Below are 19,166 nucleotides of genomic sequence, written 5' to 3' on the forward strand. Positions count from 1 at the left end.
ATTCCCAGAGTATTTTATTCTCATGTGACATTGCTTGCAAATGGCATGAGTCATATCCAAATCCTTCTTTCCTTCCATGTAAAAAAAAATCCAAAGTAAGTCCAGATGTTTGATTTTAAGGCCGACAGTGCATTTCTGATTTCTTTCTCCGTTGCTTCCATTTTTTTTTTGATGAACTTCCTGCCAAATGCCACTGACTGAGCCATTAAGCAGTCCCCAAAAACTGGGTGGGCTCTCACTACTGTCCTCGGTGTGGAACTCACACTCCCGCAGCAGCAACTACAATCCATACAGTTTGTGGTGGGATGAAGTCGGGGGCAGTCTATCTGAAGGAGTTGGCAGTTCAGCGTGCCGAGGTGCCACTAAAACGTTTGAAAGTACATGACACCTCATTTACATAATGGGTATCGCATGAAGTATCAGTATCACTTAAAGGGTACTGGTATTGGTACTGATATTGTACTTTTTAAACAATAACCAGCCCTTCCTGTGATAGACCAATGAAATGAGATTACTTTAGTTGCCTGCAGTTGATCATACCTTGCGCTCTCATACAAGACTGTGATTAAACTGTTGAGTGGATCTTTGTTTGAGCTGTCCTGTTACACAGTTTGAATGGACATCCAGCCAGTGAAAATGGTAAAGGCGTTGTCTAACATAAAATGATAACCCTGTATATATCCTCTATACATACATGTGATACGTGTGTATTTCTGTGCATGTGTGTGTGTCCTAAACATGCAGTGAGTATTTCGGCAGCCCTCCAGCTCGCAGTGATTTGTTCAACAGTAAATGTTTGTCTGAGATGAATTCTCCAGCTGATCCAGAGCTGCATCCCGGCTGACAAATGAAACCAGCGCCTGGAGGGGAGGAAGAGTGAGGAGGGTAGGGGGGGAGTGGAGAGAGAAGCTGGAATGTGTAGAAGTGGAAATCGAATCATTTTATTGTTTGTCACCGCGGCCCTCATGGTCACGGTTTGTTATTGGACGCTAATTAAAACGGCAACAATCCTGACAATTGGCAATTAAAGACTTGTGAAAGGGGTGATAGGAAATGAGCTCCTCATTGGATGCGTAAACTCATTCTTTATCCCTCTTTCACACCTCTCTTCACTCTATCTTTTCTTCACTCATTAGGAAGACAGAGTGCTGTCACTGACCACCACAGTGAATGATTGGTTGAAGGGGAAGATGGAGTGCAGATAATGACATGCAAGAGGTTTTTTTTTTTGAGGGGGTGGAGTAATTTAAATGAAAATGGAGGGCAGCTGATTCATGTTGCATTAAATCTTGCTTTTCAGGCTGCAGTGGTAGTTACTTTTTATGAAGCTACATGCAGCCCATGGCACATAAGTCTATTAAAGGCTTTTTACAAATGTTATTTTCCACAAAGCTTTTAATCCATGTCTATGAAAGCTCTGTGATGAGGATATTTCTGGTTTGATATATCTTAGATCTTATTTCTGTCAGTTTTGCCACTATGTCTATTGGTAATAGCAATATACACTCAAGATGGGTCACGAAACACAAGCAGTCAGACAGGTTGTCATCAGACCAGGGTATCTAGATTGGATTACATCAGGCAAGATTAAAGGGTTATTAGAAATAATTTTTTTGATATCGCGAGCACCATAGGACAAAAAGTTGAAGACATATGTTGATATGTAAGGAGTCATTGACTCCGTCATGAATACATAATTCTATGGGGGTGGTCATGCCATGAGCTGTGTACAAATATTCCTCACAGAGGTTATGGCAAAATCTGATTGCTTGAAGTGAAAGTATTATTGCCTTTGCTAAGCTAAACTGATTTGGATTGAGCTTTTTCTCAACTTCATTTGTATTCAACACAAACTTCTTTTATTTGTTCACGATGGTTGTGGATTTTTTACCTCAGTAAGAGAGGCACTTGGCCTGTGTAGTCTTTGGTGTTTGACCTGATGTAAATAGAGGCTAATGCTGCATTTCCACAGCATTGTTAGGTCGACTTGACACAACTCACTTTCTCTATCTGTTTTCCACTACAAATAGTATCCCCTAAGTATAGGCAGGATTCTCAGCAGATTGCTATAGCAACTCCGTGTGAAACTGCTGTGACATCATCATCAATGCAGCACTCATTGAATACTTTTATTGGCAAGCAAATAGAGGAACATCTGCACTTCGTCAGATGTACGGTATAGTTTTTGGGCTGTCTGGTTTTTTTTTTTGCAATTGAGCCATTTATCGGCCGTGCATCGGTATCAGCAGATATTCACCTTGTTGATTGCCATCGGCCTATCGGCAAATAAGACAACTTTCAATAATAAAGATTTCTTTGTTTCCCTGGTACAAAAGGGGGAATAGATAACAACAAAAACAAAATAAACAACAACAAAACATTGGTATCGACTAGCAGCCAAATTATTATTTTGATCACTGGTATTAGAATCAGCCCAAAATTTCACAACCAGTGCATCCCTTATTTTTTTAAATCTTGGTTGAATGAATGACGAAATTGTAGTCACAATAACTGTAGCATCGCTATCTAAAAATGGCGGGTTTGTGCAGGATGTACTGTGTAAGTGATTGTTCTAGTTACGATTCTCTCTGACCAATCAGTGGTCAGCAGTGCTTTAACTCCACCTTCTAGTATCGGCTCAGCTCGCTTGGAAACTTGACGGAGGTGGTACTAGGTAACAGGTACTATCCACAAGTTTTACTAATGGAAAACAAAAATGAGCGAGAAAAATGAGCCCTACCATGCAGAGGAAATGCGGCATTAGAGGACCCACAATGCAAATTCTGTTCTTTGTGTGGGTATGTCAGCCAGAATAGGCCATCATAAAACAACATGATGGATACACAGCCAAAGAAATAAATAAAGAAAAACACTTTGTCCTCTTTTTTTCCATTCCGATCTCTCTACTCGTGCTCCTCTTCTCTGATGGATCTGCAAAATGATATAACGAATGAGACTTAAAGTGAGGAGGAGGGAGGGAGGCTGGGCAGGAGGGATGAAGGCAGCGAGGAAAGAGACAGAGGATATGATTTATTAGGCTCATAAAAATTCTGCCTTTGTTATTCCCTCTCATTTTTATATGTGAAGCTTATTAAAGAGCACACCTGCCAGAGTCCTCAGACAAACTTGTGTGTGTCTGTGTGTGTTTGCACGGTTTTCTGCATTCATAATAATGTGTGAATGTGCATTTGTACACAAACTGACTGGATGTTTAAATATTGCTTTTGTTTCTGTGTGTAATCAGATTTTAATTAGCCGACTTTCATACTGATTAATCAACTCTGCTGTCCTCAGGTCCCTCCTCCTCTTCCCACCGTAGCCCAGCCTCTCAGCGGGTGTTTAGGACACGCTACAAGATGGTGACCCGCCCGGGCTCTAGCCCCTCCCACACCCTCCACTACAACCCCGCCCTCTCTTGGAGAGCCAAAAGGATCCAATCTGCCAGGTAATCCAACAAAGACAAATACACACACACCACCTGCAGGTCTGCCTTTAATGTGTCTAGATGGCTAATATCCTTCAGTGCAGAGCAGCGCCCTGTCTTTAATGTCACTGTCATGTGCAGCATGAGTGGAAGAGGTCGGAAATTTATGGCGCTCATTTTTACACAGTAGATATCCCAGAGAATAAACCATTTACACCACTGTGCTCCTCACATTAATTTACACCAGCAGGGAAAGCATCTCACCCAGGACAGATACAGAGAAAGAGGCAGGGTGGGTGGGTCTGTTTCTTAATGCCATTACGACTCCTGTCTCCTCTTTCTTTCCCCTCCCTTCATTTATCTAATGTCCATCCCTCTGTCTCAGTCCTCTATCATTCTCACATTCTCAGGTTTAATCCACCAATGAGTGAATAATGATAACATACTAAATAAAGTAGTAGTGAATGCAGTATATGAAATAAGACTGCAGCTGATAATTTATTAATGGTTAATCTTTAAATTGTTTTATTTCTTGACAAATTTAGTCTCTTAAATGTTTTAAGATAGTGAAACAAAATAACATCTTCAAATTGCATGTTTTATCAGACAAAATCCAAATGAATTCACTTTACAATGACGTAAAACAAATAAAAGCAGCAAATTCTCACATCTGAGAAGCTGGGACCAGAGAATATGTAATATTTTTCATTGAAAAATGACTAGTTGGTTGTCTTGTTATGCCTCTGAGCCAGCGATAGCCATGCTGGAGGCATCTGTGCTGGCGATAGCTGTGGCTGGAGGGATTATGTTGTGTCTTACACACATATGCAAGGATGTCCCATTCTCGTAAACACAATATCTCAAGAACACCTTGAGGGAATGTCTTCGAATTTGGCACATATGTTCACTTTGAGTCAAGGATGAACTGTTCAGAATTTGGTGGTCAAAGATCAAGGTCACTGTGACCTTGTCCTTCACATTCTCGTGAATACGGTATCTCAAGATCACCTTGAGGGATTTCCTCAAATTTGGCACAAACATCCACTTAGACTCAAGGATGAACTTACTAGAATTTGGTGGTCAGAACTCAAAGGTCACTGTGATCTCACAAAACATGTTCTTGGTCATAACTCAGAAGTTAATTTGCTAATTATGACAAAATTTCACACAAATGTTTACAAGGATAAAATGATGAAATGATGACTTTTATACCTCAAAGGTCAAAGGTCAACTTCACTGTGACATCATAATGTTCTGCAGAAACACTTTTCTGGACACTATTCAACATCATATCTCAGGAACAGAAGGGGGAGACTTTTGGTCAGATACTAAATTGGTGACCCTAATTTTCGGTGTCCATCTTGAAACTGTGTTGATTGCACAGATCCTCTGCGCTGCCAGAGGGAAGATGTGTGTGAGACAATGTATTCACAGACATGGATATAAACTATAAATGCAGCTTGACTGGTTTGCGGGCATATAACAGCAAAGTTGTAGTTTTCTGGTATCAACTACCAATAAATTAGAAAAACATTTCAGCACAAATTTGTGAATTAAGGAATCTGGAGTGGTATAAGATTGACTTGTTTTTTTTGTTTTTTTTTGTTTGTTTTTTTTTCGGATCTTTTTTGTGTGACATGGCTGGTTGTGGTGGTTAGGTAATCTCTGAGGGTAGAGAGCTAACTGAAGTTTATGAGGAGATCATTACTGGGTGACAAATGTTAAGTTAAGGTTTTATTAATGGCTTTATCACTATTAAAAGGCTCACTACAGTTTATTTATTAACCAAGTGGTGGTGAGCTTTTTTTGCCTGCATACTGTTGGGACTTTGTTGTGAAAGCTCTGAACAGGTTGTTGTGGTTGGTTCTGATGATCTGTTAATGTGTAGAGAATTAACAGGATGCTCTTCCTGGAAACTGACTGTGGTATGACTTAACTGTCTCACTCTCTCTCACACACAGACACAAACACACACACACACACACAACCAAACTACACAGGGTTTAAACCGGCATGAGTTCTAAGTTAAAATCAAAATTAAAATTGAATGCGTAGAGTCCAAAAGGTTCCCAGCCTTGTTGTGAGCATGACAAAGAAAATTACACGCAATCACTTGAAACTGGAGTGGCATCAAATCTTTTAGAGGCAGATGTTACAAAACCTGACCATATAAGAATACAAATAGCTGTGCCGTTGAGATCAAATATGTCTTTTTTGTAATTTGGGTGAACTAGCCATTTGGAATTAAAGCATTTTTGTACATTTGTGCGTTTGTGTTTTGCGTGTGTTTGTGTGTGGGTTCATTTGTGTAATCCAGATTTGGTGAGCCAGAGGGGCCTGGACTGTGGCTGGACTCAGCCTCTGGTGACTTATTACTATTCATTTAGCTGCTGCAGTAAATATTGATTCATCAAGGGATTTTCAATTTGAGCCCTGTGACATCTTGTGAAATATCACCAAATGTGTAGAAGTGAGGAAAGAGATAGGGAGGGAGGGGGACAGGTCGGGTCCCCAGGGATGGTGGATTACCCCCCTCCCTCACCCACCCATGCACTCCTTTCTCATGCTTATCTATCTGTTTAACTCCAAAGACCCTCCACTTTTATCAGTTTGGGGCTATTGAGTGGAGCATGAGCTCATATTCTCTGCTCTTAACTACTGAGTGCTGCTCTTCATCTTTGGCCTATCAGACCCACTGATCCCTGTCCTCATATGTTCTCTGCTCTTATCTCTGAGCCTGCTTATTGCTGAACCCCTCACTCATGGCCATGCATCTTTAAAAGAAAAAAAAACAAAAAAAAAACAGCACATAGCCCACAGCCCTTACATGGTGGTCCAGATGTTTCCAATGTCTTCTTTGCCTATATGGATTCTAAGTTGCATCATGTTTAAAGTTAGATTCTAGGACAGGGGCGTCAAACTTATTTTAGTGCATGGGCCACGTACTGTCCAATTTGATCTCAGGAGATCCGGACCAGTAAAGCCATTGGATAATAACCTAATAATAATAACACATCCCCTTCTTTGAGTGTAAAACAGTTTAAGTACATTCTGAAAATGTACAATCCAGAATCAGATGATGCACAGCCTGAGATGTCTTAAAGGTCCTATGTGTAGGTTTTAGGGCCTGTGTCCACATGGCTTTTTTTTTCTCAGCGCCAGCGTCTTTTTTCAATCGTTGACAATGAGGAGAGAGCCTACAGAAAAAGTGCCATTCCCAGCGTCTTTTTTTTTTTGAGAGCGCTCCGGCGCTCTCAAAAAAGCGCCAGTGGTGAACAAGACAGTGGTGATGTCGGTCACTGCTGCTCCTTTAGCTAGGCTACTGTCACAACTCCTGTGTAGTAATGCTGGCCTCACCACACCAAACTAAAGTGAAAGCCTTTGAGGAAACAGGTTAAGTTGTCCCCTGCCTTGCAAACCATTTACAAATCTAAACCTTCGGTAGTCTGTAGTGATAGGATTCCACCAATGCTGTTTAAGACAGAAGGCTGATGCAGATTCTTTTTTACTGAAGCTGCTGATTCAATATTTTGCACAGTGTTAGATATCTCTAAATAAGACCACAATAAGTATTGTTATTACTATCTTTATTATTATTGTTATTACTGTGATTATTATTCTAAGTATGTATTCTGGTCATTTTACATGAAGTAGGCTACTCACTATTTAAGTTATAACTGAAACCTGGCATCTCCTAGCCTTCCCAAGTGCATCAATATCGGCTGTGCGAAGTCATGCAGTGGGCCAGATTGGACACTTTGGCAGTCTGGTTCTGGTCCCTGGGTCATATGCTTGACACTCCAGGGGTAAATTTTTTTTTTTTTTTATCATAGTTTGTTAAGAAACGAAACATCTCTTTTGCATAGACACCCTCACAGGGCAACACAAGTACAGATGAGACTGAGTGAGATTGCTTCAATGGATATCATGATATTAATATTTTCTTTATGTATATATATTTATCACAGAATGGCAAGTCCATGCAAGATTACATTTAGAATATGTAAATTGATGTCTAACACAACTAACTGCTCCATTGTTACATATCTGAGGAAATTCTTTACACATGTAAAACATAAACCCTCAGCAACTTATTAATTATTTTATAACCAAACAGAAATCAATATCCACAGCAGTCTGATCTGTATCTGCCTGATTAGGTGAGGCAAATTTATTTGTGTAGCACCTTTTGAACACAGAGGTAATTCAAACTGCTGTATACAAGAACATGCACGAAAACATCATTTAAAAGCATGAATTTTAAAGAGATAAAGATCGATCAAATCAAACATTAAAGAGGAAAATAAAGTCAGTTGTACATTTTCCCACCACACATACCAAGTTTACAATCTAAACCCTCGCAGCCAGTCAGCCGCAGACATTTACCTGCAGGCCCACAGGAGAAGAGGTTTCCCTACCCAGCATGCCGAGCTCTTACCTGTTTTCAGTGCTTCAGTGATTTAGTGCTGCACGGCAGTTTGAAGCAGCGGGGGAATCGGCTGCAGTATTTCAACCCGCGCCACCAGAAAATAGATATAATCTCAACATTAACTCCATTAATAGTAGCAGGAGTTGAATTAAGAAAGCCGTAAAGCATGCACACTGGAGGATAAATTACAGCCCAGCCCTCCCTTCATCCCTCTCACACCCTCCCTATTTTTCTCTCTGCTGTCCCTTCTTTAATACCCATTTATTTGCTCTGTTCTTTGTTTTTGTTTTCTCTCTTCCTGTTTAATAGGATAAAATAGGAGTTTTGTGTCACATCCTACATAAAACTGTTTGAATTCATCAAAGTCTTATCTAATTTCTTGGCTTCTGCTTGCATCTATCTTTTTCTAACTTACTTCTGGCATAAATGTTAAACCCCCCAACATGGCAGGACCCTCCACCCCCAAATAAGTCTACTATTTTTGAGCGTATTCATCTACACACACACACACACACACACACACACACACACACTCAGTCCAGGCGCTCATCTCCTTTAGTGCTTCAGTATCGATCAGTACAGGATGTAAGAGACTGGGCAATAAAGTGAAGCAGCGCTCCCTCTTCTTCACTTCTCTCCTCCTTTTCCCGCATTCACTCCCCCATTCATCCCCCTTTATACCCCAATTCATTCATTTGCTCATTACTTATCACATTAGTCATCTCCCCGTCACCTACAGTCATGTGTTGGGAGCTTCCTCTGCTGCTCTTCACACTGTACTCTTCTCAGATCCTCTCCGGGGTACTTCTTAATGTTATTTTCTACCCAAAGAGAAGATTTTCTTCATTACAGCCTGCTCCTTTTAAGTTAGATTTGATAGGATTGTGATGCCTAACGACACTGCTTTGGTTTCCTTAAGTGCCTGAAGAAGAGCAGCAGTCCTTACTGTTGGAATTAGCCAGATGACTGCTTTTGCTGTGCTCTGTTTCAAGGGTAACTGTTTCCCAATATGAGCTCACTAATGCTTGGGTTGCAGACAAATAGACAAGGGCAGCATTATTCAGAGCAGTCGCGCGACCCTCCAAATTCTTCCCTGTCACTAAAACAAAAGTCGGATCATTCATCAACAGCGGCGGTAGTGCTGAATCGCGCTCTCCTTTATCTGTGCATCGCATGGTCAGAGCAGTGCACATACACACACCTGCCTGTGTACACACACACTTACGTGCATACGCGTGCAGACTAGTCACAGGGGAGTTTCTGCATGCCCTTGCGCACTCCTTCATTTCTTCTTTTTCTCAACATATTTTTACTTTTTGGGGAGTTTATGTTGTTTTACTTTGACCTCCAGTCATCTTTTTATGTTTTACAACACAACTAATTAAGTGGAAAGTACAGAGATTACATTTCAGGGCTGAGACAACTAGGTGACTAATGGATTAGTTGTCTGACAGAAAGTCAGTCATTCGTCACGCAAAAATGCCAAACTTTCTCTGATTTCAACATCTCCACTATGTGCATCATTAACGTATCATTGCAATTTGAAGATTTTTTGTTATTTGACTTTTGGTCAGCCAAGATAAGATATCTGAAGACTATTGTTTTATTGCCATTTGCATGGATCAAATGTCTACAGAGTCCTGCACTGTCCTGATTTACAAGACCCACTCCCAAGCTGACACTGTAACATGCAGCACCGCTTGCACCCCACCACATGCACATATTTGTTCCACAACCAGAAATGACCTGTCGATATAAGATCTCCGGCCCGACTCGTAACCGCAAATCCTGTATTAACCTTGCGTTGATCAAATTATTTGGTTAGGCAGCATGTTTTAAGTGATCATTTTGGGAGACACCTTACATATGGAATTGAAAGAATATATTTATAAACAAAGGAAATTCAGGAAATACAATTCAAATGAATATTTTTGCTTATTCTCCTAATATTGAGCAACACATCTCCACAGTTAACATGTCTGTTATCCACACACCTGATTAAAACAGCCCTTATTTCAGGTGGCACAGAAAACAAAGCTGACACACAAAGTCAGCAGTCAGACAGGTTACAGCGTTAAAACATTACATTTAATTATCATCATCCAATTTTTATGTATTTATTTTTTAAGAGCATTTTTGGGCCTTTTGCCTTTAATTGATAGGACAGTATTAAATCTGGAGGGTGGAGAGAGAGGGGATGGCACTCAGCAAAGGGCCACAGGCTTGAATTGAACCCATGGCCACTGCAGCAAGGACGTTGCCTTTGTACATATATTTATTATCCAACACCCGCAGTCCAACCAGCATGTCCTTTGTTTAACTCAGAACCAAACCTGGAAATAACATTAAGACAGAATACCACCCTTGAATCACCTTGCTTGTAGGTCACCTGCTGGGTGCCTGTGGGCACCAGAACTGATGTAGAACTCCTTACGACTACATTAGTAAGCAAAAGTCTTTTTGATTAATTGATAATGAACAGATAATCTAGAGTGGCCTTAACAAGCTTCTGAGACTAAACTGAACCTGACTGAACAGTAGAGCTGCAATGACTAATCAAGTAGTTGTGAGTAAATGTACTTTAAAGGGAAAGTTCTGATTTTTTGAAGTGGGGTTATATAGAGCACTTGTCCATAGACAGTATATTATATACAGTAATGTCAGTCAGCACACCCCCAGTTCAGAGAAGTAGGCTAGAGTCTGACACGGAAGGTAAGCAGTCTACTGCTGTGGATGGGGGTCAGCAACAAAACGTATTTTAGCCACCTAACAAAAAGTCCCACTTAAAAACATCAATATCAGTTCAAATATTCAGTATATTAAGCATATTTTCACCACATTAGCTAACTGTCAGAGAGCGATGTCCAACATGAAAATGAAGATGTTATATTGCTCTCTTCATAGCCAGACTCCATCAAGAAAAACAGTGATTTAACAATGCTGAACATAGGAGCTGCTGGTACACCACTGCCTCAGACAATAACTATGTTTGTGTTATTGTGTGACTTTGATGTTTTAATGGGTTAGTTTGGATTCACTGAAGTCACGCACTAATACAAACTAACTAAGTGACTGAAGCAGTGTAAGGGCCTGTTTATATGGTTCCATATATTTCTGAAAACAGTTATTTATCTTTGCATTTGCACCCATCATTTACATGTAACTGGCATTTATCTTGACGAAAACGGAGATGTTCAAAAACGGCTTCCAAAGTGAAAGTTTTTAAAAATATCCGTTTCTATGGAGACGTGTAAACAGAATAGACGGGAGATTTTGGAAAACGATGATGTTGTAATCCAGTTTGCGCATGCCCATTAGGCACCCAGGAACCACATCAACAATGGCGGATATATGCCGGGTTGTTTACGTTTAGTTAGCACTTTTGGGACTACTTACGAGCTTACAAATGAACTTAGCACTGCTGCATCAACATCACCGCTACATCAGCACACAAAGACGTCTGCTGTGCCCAATATTAGTAAGTGCATAGTAGCTAACTATGCTACATAAGGTTAAAATGTAGTTCAGCATTGTTTTTATCACTAGTGCCAAGAGGAAAACAACTCACTGTGCTTGCCCAGAACGTTCTTCTTTGGTGTTTGACATACGTCGTATTGCTACCTACTGGTCTGGCATGCTAAATGCAGCAAAAAGCTGCAGTTTCTGCGTTCGTGTAAACAGGGATATTGTTTTCACAACTTATCATGTAAACCCGGAATTTTTTTTAATATGGGATATAAAAATACGTTTTTATTTGTATCGGTATCCATGTAAACAAGGCCTACGACCAGCAGCTCCCGTTGTACAGTAAGTGAACTTAAATTACTGTGTTTTGTCAGTGGAGTCTGGTGGCTTTGATGAGAGCATTGATGGAGACCTGAAGCCATTTACGTCTCTCCCATAGGAATGGGCTGTCTGACTGAGCTGTGAAAATATTCTCAGCGTAGCAAACACTTAAGCTAATGTTGACTTTTTTAGGTGGGACTTTTTTTAGCTGACTAAAATACATTTTGTTACTGCTCCCAAGTCATAGCAGTACATCACTTTGCTTCCATGTCAGGCTCCAGCCAGCTTCTACAAACTGGAGGCGTGCCGACCAACATCCACTGCATCTAGTACACTGACTATTGAAAAGTACCCCACATAACCACACTTCAAAAAATCTGAACTATCCATCTTAAACCAAAACAAAGCTAAAAGACTAAGTATTGTGATAATGCCACATTGGTCCATCACTATGAGTGGCCTCTTGTGTACTACATGTTGTTTTATCCATTGTCAATATAGAAAATATTGATTAGTACAGCTTTAAATAGTCCAGCAGTTTGTATGATGGTTCTAAGGAGTTGTCCCTCAGGATGTGTAGTAGAAAGGAAGGTAGTAGTGCACAGTGTGTGTTCAGCATTGAAAGAGCTCCCCCCTGGTTGTCCAGCTGTGGAGGATTTGTGCATCAGAATGGCCTGGAGGGTCTCTGATAACAGATATTCCTCTGGAGGTCAAGGACATCACTGAGAACTGGACAAGGAGAGTCTGTAGACAGAGAGAAAAAACACCTACTCCTTTTTTGAAGGATATTACGACTTTTTTGATGGTTTGATTCTTATGTTGCTAACACTGCTTCTGTTCTCCCTCCCTCTCCCCTTCTCTCATTACAGGCAGATTACCATATTGTAAAGGTAATCTGCTCCTACAGAGGCTGTTTTCTCTAATGGTGTTCAGCCTGAGGGTGAAACTCATTCACATGACTGTGTATACAGTCGCACAGAAGTCTGAGAACATTTATGCACAAATGAGGCTTGCAGGACACATTGACCAAAAAAGTCAAATAAGTAAAAACACTGATATGTTTACTGTTGTATCAAATCAGTTTTTCTCTACATGTTGACAGTACTTTGAACCTGGCACTTTAGTCTGAATCTGTTTTGACTCTCTACTTTTGCATGGCTGTTTTCTTTTATACTTGTACAAATTATGTGTTAAGTGTTTTGTTCAATTCATATTAGATGAGATTTGGGAGGTGTTAGTGTGTTGTAGGGCTGCACATTTAATCAAAATATTATTGAAATCACAATATGGCAAGGGGCAATATCCAAATCGCAGGAGCTGCAATTTTTGATAAAGGTAAAATGTGTCACAACATGCCATTACAGATGAAGCACTGTGGTGCCACAGAGATGCCTCGGCCTATAAATCATATTCCAGACATGAGGGAACATCCTTGGTTTTGTACAGAACCCAGAAAAAAATCACATCATCACTTTTTTTTCTCTGCGAAAATTATGCAAAAATCACTATTCCCTTTAAAATCACAACTCGTATCACAATCGCAGTATCTGTGAAAGAATTGCAATATGACAGCCCCAGTGTGTCGGCTCCTCTACAAGCTTCTGTGACTCCCAGTTGTTTACATGTACCTTCGCAGAGGTGTTCATATCGATCAATAACATATAACACTTCCATCAACATTTCCTGGCAACAATAATGAACAACTGCATTTTGATGAGGAAATTGAATTGAAGTTGAATTGGCAGTTAACACAACCTGTCAGCAGGACAATCACTCTGATGTTCAGACTCAAAAAACCCCAGTGAGAAAACATCCTAACAGACTGGGTGTTACACCTCCAGTCTGCCCCCCCTCTGACTGCAGCCCTGGTTCAGGGTTAACTGCCGTCTGTGTTAACTGTTCATGTCATATCCCCATTAACCTCCATTGTGGCTCCCCAGGCCGCCCGGTCCTTGTTTAAGCCTCCCTGGGTGGCAGTCAGCGCTCCAACATTAGCCTCCATTACAGCTCCCCTGGCTGCAGTTGCCCTGTGTAGGGCAGCCACTGATCTTGTATCAGTGAAACTGAGTGTCTGTGTTGCTGAGTTATGGCGCGCAGTCAGGTAGACCGTGTACATGAACGCAGCTGATGGCTGATATTTGCTCAGTTTTTTTTCCTATTTGCAGCAGTGCAGCAGCTCTCCGCCAGCTGCAGCGCGTTAAGCGTCCGTGTCAGTTGTTTTGTGCGCGGCGTGCATTCGGGGTAACCCTCTCTTTTCTCTGTAATGGGAGGCATGAACTCTCGCTCCAAACCCATTTCCAGCCCATCTGAAATACGGCAGCAAATTACCTCCAGCGGCACCCTGCACACCAGCCCCAATCCACCCCAAATAGAAGTGACAGGACAGCGCAATTTATCGCCATAACCCCTGCACCGCCCCACCACCACCAAGCAGCCCCATACACACTGCAGGCTCGCACATATCCACCCCACACATACACAAGACTACTGAGTGACTTCTGAATGGTGAGCGTGTGTGTGTAGAGGCCTCTGATCGTGTGTACTGTACATACTGTAGCAGGAGTGTATTGTGATACTGGATGTGTGTGTGTGTGTGTGTGTGTGTGGTCGGTCTCTTCGCTCTAGTGTAGGGGCCAACCTCACTGCTCTGGCCCCCTGCCCTGCCTATTATCTCATTGATTTCCTCCTCTCCTCTTTTCAATTCTCTCCATTTCCACACTGCCGTCCTTTCCATTAGAGGAGCAATTTAACAGAGTGCTGTGACATGGGAGGGAGAGAGAGAGAGAGGGAGGGAGGAGGGGAGACTAGAGGATGGGAAACATAAAGTGAGGAGGGGAGACATAGTGAAGGAGCTTGAGGGAAGACAGGCAAAAGAGGGGTGGAACTGAGGGGGGGTATGAGCAGATAATATTGTCCAGGCTCAGAGAACGGCATGACTGAAAATTTCACACAGTTTGTAAACTGAGCATAACAGATGATTCTAATCTTTCCAAGGTGTAATAAGCCAGAATTGTCCTCTAAGTAATTGTATAACTGTAAGTTCCAGATTTGTTATTGCTTATTTTTGTTGACTGTTGCTCATCTTCTGTCCTTCTTCCTCTCAGGAGTTTCCTTCAGAGCCGTATGCGAGCTCCCCACGACAGACACCCATCATCCGCTCAGCACTGGAGGGAAAGCAGCATGTGCTGGATCCGTGGCTCCCTGTACCGGGTGTCAGCCAATAAGCTGTCCCGCACGGTGGCGTCCAACATGTCGATTAACCGAACAGGTACTCTGACCATCACTTCCAGTGGTCTCTGACAACTCTGACTGTCCAGATTCTGTGCAGTCCCACCGTTGACTTTCTCCATCAAAGATGATAAAGAACTGTAATAATTCACAGTGTAGGCGTGGATATTTAAATTCAAATCCTTGATGAGAAATTTAATAATTTGCACATCAAGTTTGTACAGAGCCCCACAATGTTCTGGTGGGCATTTTTTTCTAAAATTATTTGGCATTCCCTTGCAATTCCTTTTGCATTCCCTCTGATACACAAAGGCTCAGCTGCATAATGATATAAGTAGTATTAGATATTATGTAGTAGAACTCTGCAGGTTGTGACCACAGTGCGTGCATATCAGTGTCATTTTACACTCACATTGTAACACATAGGTCATCTGATATAAGCACTTCCGGTTTAAATCCTGTGCAGTTTAAAGGGACAGCTCACCCCTAAATCACAAATACATATTTTTCCTCTTACCTGTAGTGCTTTTTATCAACGTAGATTGTTTTGGTGTGAGTTGCTGAGTGATGGAGATATCAGCCGTTGAGATGTCTGCCTTCACTTGAATTTAATGAAACTAGATGGCACTCAGCTTGTGGTGCTCAAAGCGCCAAAAAATAGCTTTGAGCAATGTCTCTTTCCAGAAATCATGACGCAGTTGCTCAAGATAATCCATAGACCTTGTTGTGAGCAGTTTCATGCAGGAACTATTTTCTTTCTTCTGAACTACACCCTCTAACCCAACCACCTTTGAAAAGGACACGTACATCCACTGCCAGCTTACCTACCACCACTGCATTAGCTGATGTTACAGCTCAGCCAAGGAGAACGCCATTGATGTTTTCACGCAGCCACAAGCCTCATGTCCATGATCAGATGCATGCTTGGGTGTTGTAGTTTTTTTTAAAAATAAAATAGTTCCCACATGAAACTGCTCACAACAAGGTTTATGGATTATCTTGAGTAACTGGGTCATGATTTCTGGAAAGAGACAAATATATTTCTTTGGTGCTTTGAGCACCACAAGCTGAGTGCCATGTAGTTCCATTTTATTAGACAGAAGGCAGACATCTGGCCAATATCTCCAACACTTTGCAACTCACACCAAAACAATCAAGACCGATAATTAGCACTAGAGGTAAGAGGAAAAATATGTATCTTTAATTTTGGGGTGAACTGCCCCTTTAACAGTGTTTTCTTGGGCAAAGTTAATAGGCACAATAAAGAGTAGCCACACTAGAGACACTGTAGCCAAGTTTGTTAATGATCCTCTGTCTTTTTTGTTTATATTTTTCATTTATTCACTTATAGTGCATAAGCGTACTATGTTGTTGGAATCTACAGCGACTTTGGATTCAAATCTGAAAGTATAGTATATGCATCACTTTTTAAATTGTTATTTCAGTAAAAGGACATCAAATTAAAGGGGTTTGGGGTTATTGGGCGCTGTACAGACCTTTTCAGTGTTGTCTGCACACAGGCACCTGTACAAGAACGTTGTCGGGATAACACAGTCTCAAATTAGCAAAATTTCAATCTAAATCAGGAACTGTAAGCAAACAAGTGTAAGAATCTGACCTGTTATTTAATACTAGCATTTGATAGTCAGTGCTACAGACACGTCAGTTGGTACCAAAAATGTACTGAGGTTTGAAACCCAGCTCTACCCAGGACAAGTGTGCGTGTGCACCCCGAGGTGATAAAGGAGTGTTTATTCATGTTTGTGGCTGCAGCTCTGCCCACATGCACTCTAATAGACTTACAGGAGCTGGCTGGATTTGCCATCTGAAATAATAAAGTTGTCATCTGTCAGAGCAGAGAGGGGGAGGGTCTGGAGAACTGGACGGTGCAGATTAAAGCCCGGATCTGCCCCTAACTCCTTCACACTTCTTATACACATTCTGTAGCAACTACACCTGCAGGTGAAATTGAAGAGCTCCATTCTGTTGAACTCGTGACCTGCATCCCAACCTACAGATTCCTGCATCCTCTAGAAACACACCTCAGGTGTCTCCCCAGCAGGAGGACTTGTGATTCAACATCTTCCCCCAGCGAGCTTCACATTTGTTCTTGGTCTGTAGCCACAGGCCTGTAACCCTGCTCTGCTTAAATCACACCAGAGCGCACACTTGATGAGAGCTTTAACAGCCAAAAAGAGTTCCAAAATTAGAGGTCTGAATAAGATCGACTGCCATCTGTAACCCCAACCTCCTCGTCTCCCTGCCCACTTCTCCACTCCTCTCATGGCCTCCAACAACCCTACACACACACACACTTACACACACACACACACACACACATGCACACACACACACACACCTTTCCCTCCAGTGTTTGTGAAGTGCATTGGGTACATAGTGTTTTGATGTTCTCAGACAGGGTTGGACGTCACGTTTGGCTTCGGCACCAACACGTCAAACCACCACAGTATAAATAACCAGGCACATATCAGGTTGTTATTGCATTTGGCTGCACAAACACACACTCAGACAGCTTCACTTCTGTCATATCTGACCTGAATGGGTTTTATAGTAAATTTTAAAATGTTTTATTTTAGATAAGACTGATGTAAGATGACACAGTGATGACAAGCAAGATGAACAGACAAAAATGGGCCTCCACTCTCCTTTCAAATATGTATCCATGTCTTCCTCACCATGCCAGACTAATTGCTTATAATATTGTGGTAACATTTCACAACATGAATCGGTAAGGAGGAGTTAATGCATTGTAGGACTTGTTCCTAAACAATCTATCATGTTGGTACTGGCAAGATAGGCAAAGACATGTTTATGTAAAAGCACAAACAGCTGCAGATGAGTATTAGTTAAGCTATAAATGCTTGATTATACTCCATAAACTTCACTTTATCACCACTCACACATTTGCATTCCACAAATGCTGAAGTAAACTGTGTGTTCTCCTACTGTTAAGTCCTTGCCTGCTATTGAGCACAAGAAGCCCATAAGTATTTGAAATTCTGTTTACATAGTCATGTTCGTATATAGAAATTTTACGAATCAAAAATAAGCTCCTACATACTGTCAAATCTTTTAGGCAACGTAATAAGAATCTATACATCAATAACCGACTCATTCAGCAAGTTTCAGTGAGCATGTTATGGTGCACCAGTGCCACTCCAATAAAATATATAGTCATTAGTATAGTATATAGTCAGGTCCATAAATATTTGGACATTGACACAATTTTCAGCATTCCAGCTCTGTACAACACCACAATGGATTTGAAATGAAACAATCAAGATGTGCTTTAAGTGACTCTGAGCTTTAATTTGAGGGTATTTACATCCAAATCAGGTGAACGGTGTAGGAATTACAACACATTTTATATGTGCCTTCCACCTTTTTAAGGGACCAAAAGTAATTGGACAATTGGCTACTCAGCTGTTCCATGGCCAGGTGTGTGTTATTCCCTCGTTATTTCACTTACAAGGAGCAGATTAAAGGCCTGGAGTTCATTTCAAGTGTGGTATATTCATTTGGAATCTGGTGAGGTCATCTCTCAATATGAAGTCCAAAGAGCTGTCACTATCAGTGAAGCAAGCCATCATTAGGCTGAAAAATCAAAACAAACCCATCAGAGAGGTAGCAAAAACATTAGGTGTGGCCAAAGCAACTGTTTGGTACATTCTTAAAAAGAGAGAACGCACTGGTGAGCTCAGCAACACCAAAAGACCTGGAAGACCACGGAAAACAAGTGTGGTGGATGACAGACGAATCCTTTCCCTCGTCAAGAAAAACCCCTTCACAACAGCTGGCCAGATCAAGAAAACTCTCCAGGAGGTGGGTGTATCTGTGTCCAAGTCAACAATTAAGAGACGACTTCACCAGAGGAAATACAGAGGTTTCACCACAAGGTGTAAACCATTGGTGAGCCTCAAAAACAGGAAGGCCAGATTAGAGTTTGCCAAGAAACATCTAAAAGAGCCTGTACAGTTCTGGAACAACATCTTATGGACAGATGAGACAAAGATCAACTTGTACCAGAATGATGGAAAGAGAAAAGTATGGAGAAGGGAAGGAGCTGCTCAAGATCCAAAGCATACCACCTCATCAGTGAAGCATGGTGGTGGTAGTGTAATGGCGTGGGCATGTATGGCTGCCAGTGGAACTGGATCTCTTATATTTATTGATGATGTGACTGCTGACAAAAGCAGCAGAATGAATTCTGAAGTGTTTCGGGCAATATTATCTGCTCATATTCAGCCAAATGCTTCAAAACTCATTGGACAGCGCTTC

The 19,166-nt window shown here is 41.3% G+C and overlaps 1 protein-coding gene across 2 annotated transcripts in view; it reads left to right on the forward strand.

Moving 5' to 3' along the window:
• Window positions 1-19,166, forward strand: part of zc3h3 (zinc finger CCCH-type containing 3) — a 94,715-nt gene that overhangs the window by 43,913 nt on the left and 31,636 nt on the right. For both annotated transcript variants that reach the window (XM_033622770.2, XM_033622771.2), the window contains exons 4-5: window positions 3,295-3,445; window positions 14,744-14,907. In XM_033622770.2, the coding sequence (XP_033478661.1) occupies window positions 3,295-3,445; window positions 14,744-14,907 (315 nt within the window). The remainder of the gene's footprint in view (window positions 1-3,294; window positions 3,446-14,743; window positions 14,908-19,166) is intronic.

Source organism: Epinephelus lanceolatus, chromosome 6 (assembly GCF_041903045.1).
Source record: "Epinephelus lanceolatus isolate andai-2023 chromosome 6, ASM4190304v1, whole genome shotgun sequence".
Classification (NCBI taxonomy): Eukaryota; Metazoa; Chordata; class Actinopteri; order Perciformes; family Serranidae; genus Epinephelus; species Epinephelus lanceolatus.